Here is an 8,114-nt window from a genome sequence, read left to right as displayed (position 1 = left end):
GGTTACATCAGTAGATGCATTTGTCAAGACCAAAAAATACAGTTAATATGTATGTTTCATTGTATATAAGTTGTACCTCAAAGAAAAAAACTATAAACAAATAATAGTTTCTTAAAAAGCAGCTTAGTATATCTGTTTCCAACAGATTAATGTTATTAGTCTAATCTAAGCTTTATCCACCAGTTCACATTTCTTGCCCAAATTTTGAAGGTTTCTAGCCCCACTCACTTGTAGGTTTCTAGCTGCACTTCACCCAAAGTTACTGCATTCTAACTGTATGTCTGGCATCCTCACTGGGGCTGGGTAGCACAGACAAATTAAACATGGTCCTGCACTGCACAGCTCAAGTCTAGTGTGGAAAACCAAGCACTGAACAGACAATCCCAGTTCCGTCGAAGTGAAGCATAGATAAAGAGAAGAGCAAGGGGCTGGTGGAAGTGCCCAGAACTCTGACCTCACTTTGGTGGGGAGGCGAAGCAAGACAAGAAGAATGCCCAGAAAATCTTCCAGGGGCCAGGCTCAAGCCTGTCACCCTAGCACTTTGGGAGGCCGAGGTGGGCGGATCACGAGGTCAAGACATCGAAACCATACTAGCCAACATGGTGAAGCTCCGTCTCTACTAAAACTACAAAAATTAGCCAGGTGTGATGGCACGTGCCTGTAGTCTCAGCTACTTGAGAGGCTGAGGCAGAAGAATCGCTTGAACCCAGGAGGCAGAGGTTGCAATGAGCTGAGATTGTGCCACTGCACTCCAGCCTGGTGATAGAGTGAGACTCCATCTCAAAAAAAAAAAAAAAAAGAAAAAAGAAAAAGAAAATTTTCCAGGAAGAAGGCATTTCTGATCCAAATCTTAAAGGATGAGTAAGAAAAAGCTCTGTCATCTAATCGTAGGAGGGCATTAAAGACAATACAAGGAGGAAAATACGTGAAGAGGCAGACGCAAGAAAAAATTAAATCTGTGCAAGAAACTGAAAGAAATTTAATGTGACTGAGGCAGAGTCTTGATGAGGGAGTGAAAAGGGTTGAAACTGAAGGGACAGACAGAAGCCAGCTCATGAAAGATGGTGTGCGCTCTGCACATAGTTTGTCTACTAGAAATCACTTAGACAGCTGGGAGATAGAACTTGAGACTGTCAGAGGGAAAACCATTTGTGAAGCTGTTTCTTCAGTGGATATAAAAAATGGCAAGGATCCAGACAGAGGTTTCTGAGCCAGAGCCCTGGGATTGACGAAGAAGCAGCACTTGATAGACGCCAGTGTCCTTGTATATAGGGGGCCATGAGAAGGAAAAATGTAAAATTACTCTCAGATCTCTATTTAGATAACTGGGTGAATGTCAGTACTGTTAATCAGAATGGAAGATGGTGCAGGAGGAGGAGCAGGTGATGGTGGAGATGTGGGGAAGGTAGGTAAGGCCAGTTTCAACCCCTAGGGTTCATCAGTGTTTGGTCCATCCTGTTACCGCCCATCCATTGGTGGATATTAGTGTTCAGGAGAGGGGTCTGGGCTGGAAAGAAGATGTTGGAGTCAGAAGTGTGACTCCAAGAATGAGTCACACAGGAGAGTGTATAAGAGGAGAGAAGAAGAAGGCTAAGAATAGAACACTGGAGAATAAGGGGCAGGCAAGGTGAGTCAAAGTGGGACTGAAGGGTGGTCGAAAAAAGGAAAGAGAGAAAGAAAACCCCAGCACCTCAAAAGATGAGTGGCTCTAACAGTGTCAGAGCCCACTGAGATCAGATAAGATAAAGGCCGAAAAGTGGCGACTGTATCTGAGTACCTTGGCAAGGACGTCTCTCAGTTCCAGGGATGGTGGTGGAAACACTACAGGGTGATAAGAACATAAAGCAAAACACGGATGTTGAGGCCAAAAAAAAATGGAGTTGTTTTCAAAAGCTTGGTTGCAGAATAATTGGAAAGAAGCTAGACAGGGAGAGTATAAGAACATTTTGCTTATTTTTAAGATGTCTATATGTTGAAGGAAAAAAGCCAAGAGAGGCTCACAATAAACCACAAAACAGGAGAGATGGTGGGAGCTCAGATGGACTGAGTTCCCATGGAAGTGAGAAGGAGACATCCAGAGCACAGGGAAGAGCCCCAGAAAGTTGACCCAGAAAGTGGATCTGAGCTATTCCTGTTTGAATTTCACAAGTACCCTGGGTCACACTGTAGAGACGAGAGTCAGAGAGATTATGTGACATGCCAAAATCATTCAGCCTTTAACTGGTGGAGGACACCTTTGCTTCAATCCCATAGGCTAGGAAGAGCATGCTTTCTCTTCCAGGACAGAGTCCCCTGCTACCATCGATTGTCCCTTCATCTGTCTGAGATCCTTGCCTACTGTGTATCCCCTCAAGGCAAGACACAGTCTGCTTATCTCTATCTGTCTGGGCCCAGCACGATGTCTGGCACAGACAAAGCACCTCGGGAAACAAATCTCAGTCCATTTTCACCAAGTTCCCAGGAACAGGGCAAGGGCAGGCTCCACTCCATGGAGAAAAGACATCTCGAGGAAGTAACTGGCTTTGTCAGGAGCAGAAACTAAGTTTCCAAGTTATCCTCAGCTCCCCAGCTTGGGTCTGGAATAGATGGAGGAGGGAGTTGACCAGTTTTGGCATATGTCTTCCTCACACGAAACCTGTAGGATAAGAATGATCATTTCTCACCATCAAATGCAAAACAGCTGAAGTGGAACACGAGCGCTGGAGTCAGTAATACTGTACTGAATTTGGGATTTTTGCTGGAAGAGCAGATTTTGGGTACTCTTACCAAACACACACACACACACACACACACACACAGAGAGAGAGAGAGAGAGAAAGAGAGAGAGAAAGACACAAAAGGCTAATTATGTGAAATCATGGATGTGTTCATTTGCATGACTATAGTAACCATTTCACTAAATACGTGTATATCAAAACATCATGTTACACCTTAAATATTACCATAAAATAAAAGAAGAAAGAAAAACAATTGAAGTGGGGCAGGTAAATTGCCTCTCTGAAGGCCACACAGCTAGTAAACAACAAAATCGAGTCATAAACCCATTATCTCCAGGACTGTTTCTGCCACTTTAAAGCAAACACAAGTCGGCAGAAAGGGATTCTGAGGCACAGAGAAGCACCTTCGGATTCTCCACTTCTCTGAATTATCCACACCACTAGCCTCCCTCCCCCATCTGAAGGGCAAACTGGGAACTGACTTCATATTCTGGTTAACTTATCAGGAGAATTTTCTTGGGTAGAGGATCATTAGCTGGGAATGAAGACACCTTGGTCAGGGTCTACTGAGGTTGGAAAGCTCTGGTTACCATGTGGAGACCCCTAGAGAGGACAGCAGCCTCTCTGGATCTTAGTCAGGAGGGGTCCCCAAATACTGTGAGGGTAGCCTCCTGGGATAGGCTTAACCCACTCAAGGGAAGCCTCAGCCACCCCCACTCTCTCCTAAGGAGGCTGGATCTGACATCTTGGGGCCCCCTTCTGTTTCCAGGTGGAAGGAGAGCCTTCTGAGCACAGCCCTCCTGCCAGGGCCCTCTCTAGAAACCTCTCACAGTCTCCCCCAGGACCCCAGATGCGATCAGAGATGGGAGTCCCGGGACAAGCAAGATGGGAAGGGGAGAGGCAGGCAAAGGATGCAAGTCAGGACAGTGCCAACTCCAGAGCTGCTGTCCAGGACCTACCTGCAGGGAAGGCGGGCACTAGCAAGCCCCAGCCAGCCCTTGTTGACTTAACAGGTGGCTCTGAGGTGGGAGAAGAGGAGGAGGAGAACACACCACTGGAAGACTGGCTCCCATTGGTCCCTGTCATGCTTAAAAGAGGCCCAGAGAGGCAGTCTCGACACCTTAGATCCCAAGATCTCCAAGGATTTGGTGGCATACCCGCTCTAGCACACAGAAGCATGAGGTTCATGAGTCTCCTCTTCCTGGCAGCTCTGGCAGGAGCCCTGGTCTGTGCCTGTGAGTATGGCTCTTCCCCGACACCCAACCATATAGTCCCCAGAAGACTGGGCCCTGCCTTCATTTCCCCTTCCCCTCCTCACCAGAGGCAGTTCACCCAAGTCTGCCTCCCACTGGGTTCTCCACACAGGGACCCTGTGGTCAGAGGAAGCCAGGAGCCCTGTGGCCCCAGCCTGGCTCTGCACTGCCTCTCCTCTCAGTCTGCGATTGGCCCACTCTGGCATTCTTTTTCCCCTCAATGAACCAAGCCATTTCCCACTGCCAAGACTTTTGCTCATCCTCTTGTCTTTTCCCCTGCCCATTATTTCACCCACCCATGTCAACCTCACTCCTACTCAATTTCCAAGTGTCTGCCCCGCTAGCTCTCTCTGTCCATGTATTTCCTCACAGCTGCCTTGCTGAAGCCCCAGAATCATTTTGGTCCCTGTTTTTCATTTTCTTCCCTCCTATATTTTTCCTTCCTAGCACTATCACAAATGTAATTAAACAATTGCTTATGTAATTATGTTAATTCCTCCAAATCCCCCATTGAGTGTCAGCTTCCCCGAGCAAACACTGTCTTCCCCATAGCTGTATCTCCAGCCTCTAACACCATGTCTGGTGCATAATGCGTGCTTCATTCATGCTGTTGGAAGAATAAAGAAATGGAGGGAAGGTCCTTCTGAGGTCCTTCTATCAGGTGACAATCAGAACAAGTCCTGCCCTGTCACTAGGGCAGATGCTGTGATCATGCCCTCATGGTCATGCCCCTTCATAACTTGGACATCTAAGACATAGAAGAGAGTCAGAGAATGATTCCATTTCCATAAGGATGTTCTGAGTAGTCCAGGTCTGGGGAGGATAACAGAGAGAGGGATTTGGTTGAGATACCAAAAAGCATTTCTAATGGGCCCCTTGTGTAGCAGAGATTTCTCTCCTGTCTGGCCACTGCCACGCTCCTGAGATTAGAGGCCTGGGAACTCTAGGCAGCCCTGGCTGGATATAGCTCCTGCAACTGTACCCTACTTGACATGGTCACTGTTCCCTCCTTTGCAGATGACCCAGAGGCTGCCTCTGCCCCAGGATCGGGGAACCGTGAGTCCTTCCTCTTCCTCCTGCCCCAGTCCCGGGTGGGAGAGTTAATGACTGGGGATATGAGCGGAGGAAGTCAGAGAAGCAGAAGAAGGGTTCAGGGGAAGGAAAGTTGGGAGGCCGACCTTTAGGAGACATGGAAAAGGGAGACTTCCTGAGAGACTCATGCACTGGAGAAGGACAGAGCATGGGGGAAAGGGTAGCCCTCTCTTGAAGTAGAAGTGGAGTAAGAAAAATGGGAAAGAAAGGAAAACTTTTCTTGAGCAAGAGGAGGAACTTCACATTAGATGGGTTCAGAGGTTTTCATCTGCCCCACCCTCACCAACAATTTCAATTCAAAACCTTTCATGTGGTTCCCATTCCCCATCACGAAGCTTTCACCTCCTAGCCTGACATTCAGGGAATCCATGATCTAGATCCAGGGTACTTTTCAAACGTAATTTCCCTAGGCTCCACTGCTTGCATTCTCCACATCAAATGTTATACAATTGTTTCATCGGCCAACATGAGTAACTTTCTACTACCCAACGTTCCTCTTCCCAGGTGCCTTTTCAACCCCTACCTGTCCATGCTCTAACAAGCTTCAAGTCCCAGCTGCTCTCTGAAGCCCTCCCTGCCTGGTGGATGTGGTGCCTCTGTCCCAGTCTCTCCTTTCATCCCTCGCTCTTCTGGGCTTCCGGTATATAGCAGTTCTGTCTCTTTTCCTAGACTGTAAGCCCCTGAGAGAGAGGGATCTAATTCTCATTCATTTCTACTTCCCCAGCCATGTACACACTCTGGATAATTAATGGCAGAAAGATAAACTGTATTTCTGCACATCTTCACCGCACTGCAAGCCCCAACCACAGCACACGGCTGCCCTCCCTGCCTTCTCACATACAGCCCAGAGGGAACACCAGGCACCTTGGTCTCTTCTCAGATGCCCCTGCTGCGTTTTGCACCAGTGCGATAAGAGAAGTTTTGATTCTCCAGATAAACAAATGGATTTTTTATAGATGCAGAAGTCCCCCTCAGAGACTGCCAAATTTCTGTGCTCATCCACCAACCTGCCTAGAAGAGAGAAGCTAGTGCCCTCTGCAAAACCTCCTCACACTAGGTGGCTGGTATACGGAATGAAAACTAGGGGGAGTCTCTTTAAGGTGATCTTTCTGCCAACATGACTTCACTTTTCCCTGAACCATAACCTACTCTAGAAAAAGGCCCTGGAGGAGCAGGAAAAGTCTTGGAGGCAGCAGGAAAAAGCTTGAGGGGTGCTAAAAAACCTAACACATTATGAAAGTCAAGCTCTAGAGGAATTGGGAGAGAGGGAGCTATCCTCAAGCCAGACCTTCAGGGGGTAAAAGCACCACCTGCTCCCCCACCAGGGTGGAAAGAGTGGAGGTAGCTATTATTCCTCTCACTCCGTCACCCTTGCAGCTTCCCATGAGGCATCAGCAGCTCGAAAGGAAAATGCAGGTGAAGACCCAGGGTTAGCCAGACAGGCACCAAAGCCAAGGAAGCAGAGAGCCAGCCTTCTGGGTAAGTCTCTTTGCCAATGCCTGGTATAGAATTCTGATGCATGAAACAGCAAGATATCTGGGGGCCAGTCTGCACTCACAGGCACAAGCACAGGGACACAGCTACACCCATATTCGTAGGGAGGGGTTGGGGGTGCACACCTGCTTCTACACACAGGGTTTCTGGGCCATAGGTTTTGCAGCTAATACTGGCTTACCGACCTTCCCATGACAGAGAAGTTGGTTCCCTCAGCAAAACCACTTCACCTTAGGGGTGCCCATGGTGCCTAGGAAGCGGAGGAGCTCTCCTACAAAGGAAGTAGTTTTTCTGCTTCTATGACCTCTTCTTTTCTGAATCCACCCTAGAAAAAGGCCTAGAGGGAGCAAAAAACACTCTGGGGGGACTCGGAAACCTAGGAAAAGATGCAGTTGAAGATCTAGAAAGTGTGGGTAAAGGTGAGTATGTCCCCACTCCTCCCTCAGGACCAGCCTTGGTCTCCACCCCTTGCATGAGATCTGAAACTGCCACAGCCCCGCCCCCCGTTGAAGACCCCTCACTTTGTGCTTTCAAATGTCACCAATTCCTCATCTGGACTTAAATGGCCATTCTTGTCTGATATTGACACTCCCTGGGGTCTAACTTGCTTTTTTTTTATTGCTCTTGCCCCCTGCCCCTGCCAAGGTGGGGAAGAGGGTAGGTCTTTGGGGCTCCAATGAATCTGACCTCCATCCTTCTGACTTCTGTGTAAGCCCCTCCAGGCCTCAGTGAGTTTGGAAAGCAAAAGACAGAGTTGAGGAGGAATGGAAGGGGTGGAGCTGGTGCCTGGGGCCTTGGAATCCTTATTAATATTCTCTTCCCCACCCCTTCCACTCCCCCTTCCCCTCCCTACCCCTCCCCTTCCTCTCCCTCCCCTTCCCCATTCCTCTCCTTCCACCTCCCCCTCCCGCTTTCCTCCCTCTCCCCCTCCCCTTCTCTTTCCCTCCCCCTCCCCTTCTTTCTCCCTCCCCCTCCACCTCCCTCTCCTTCCCCAATTCCCTGGCTCTCTTTCCCTTCCTTTTGTCTTCCTACCCCTTTACCCCGTGTTTTCTGTGGCTGTCCTAGGAGCCGTCCATGACGTTAAAGACGTCCTTGACTCAGTACTATAGCTGTAAGGAGAGGCTGAGAAATGATGCCCAGGAGCAGCGGGCTTTAAGTCTTCAGCCCAAAACCTAAAAAAAAAAAAAAAAAAAAAAAATTAAAAATGGCTATTAAACTGAAAGCATCTGTAATACTTGGAGTATGTGTATGTTTTCCTTAAAAAGAGATGGGGTAAGAAACGTGGCCAGGAGCCCAAGAGGTTGGAGGAGCACCCTATGAGGCTTCAGTTGGCACCCTGGCCCTTCCTCCCAAAACACAGCTTCCAGACCCAGCCTTCCCAGAAAGCATAGTTCCAGCAAGTTCTTTGATTCATGCCCAGCCCCTCACCCATATCTGCAGGGTCTAAGCCTCAAGTCGCAAACTGGTTGCCTCCTTATCCCTCACTCTGCCTGCCCAATGCCATTTTACTATGCATCAGTGTTGAGTGGGACTTTTCCCATTGCCTTGAATTTGGCTC

The 8,114-nt window shown here is 48.4% G+C and overlaps 1 protein-coding gene across 1 annotated transcript; it reads left to right on the top strand.

Annotated features, from left to right (window-relative positions):
• The first annotated feature begins 3,832 nt into the window (after positions 1–3,832).
• DCD (dermcidin) lies at positions 3,833–7,790 on the top strand. The gene is made up of 5 exons (XM_001092492.5): positions 3,833–3,952; positions 4,988–5,026; positions 6,440–6,541; positions 6,886–6,975; positions 7,622–7,790. Exons 1-5 carry the CDS (start codon positions 3,895–3,897, stop codon positions 7,663–7,665), a joined length of 333 nt encoding a protein of 110 aa, XP_001092492.4. The 5' UTR covers positions 3,833–3,894; the 3' UTR covers positions 7,666–7,790.
• Positions 7,791–8,114: the final 324 nt, after the last annotated feature.

Source organism: Macaca mulatta, chromosome 11 (genome assembly GCF_049350105.2).
Source record: "Macaca mulatta isolate MMU2019108-1 chromosome 11, T2T-MMU8v2.0, whole genome shotgun sequence".
NCBI lineage: Eukaryota > Metazoa > Chordata > Mammalia > Primates > Cercopithecidae > Macaca > Macaca mulatta.
This window is presented reverse-complemented; position numbering and strand designations above follow the sequence as displayed.

What these genes read in the sequence shown, in the direction of transcription:
- DCD (XM_001092492.5), top strand. Translation starts at nt 3,895, where the DNA reads ATGAGGTTCATGAGTCTCCTCTTCCTGGCAGCTCTGGCAGGAGCCCTG. An exon ending in AGGAGCCCTGGTCTGTGCCT is followed by an intron (nt 3,953 to 4,987) that starts GTGAGTATGGCT and finishes CCTCCTTTGCAG; the next exon opens with ATGACCCAGAGGCTGCCTCT. An exon ending in TGCCCCAGGATCGGGGAACC is followed by an intron (nt 5,027 to 6,439) that starts GTGAGTCCTTCC and finishes TCACCCTTGCAG; the next exon opens with CTTCCCATGAGGCATCAGCA.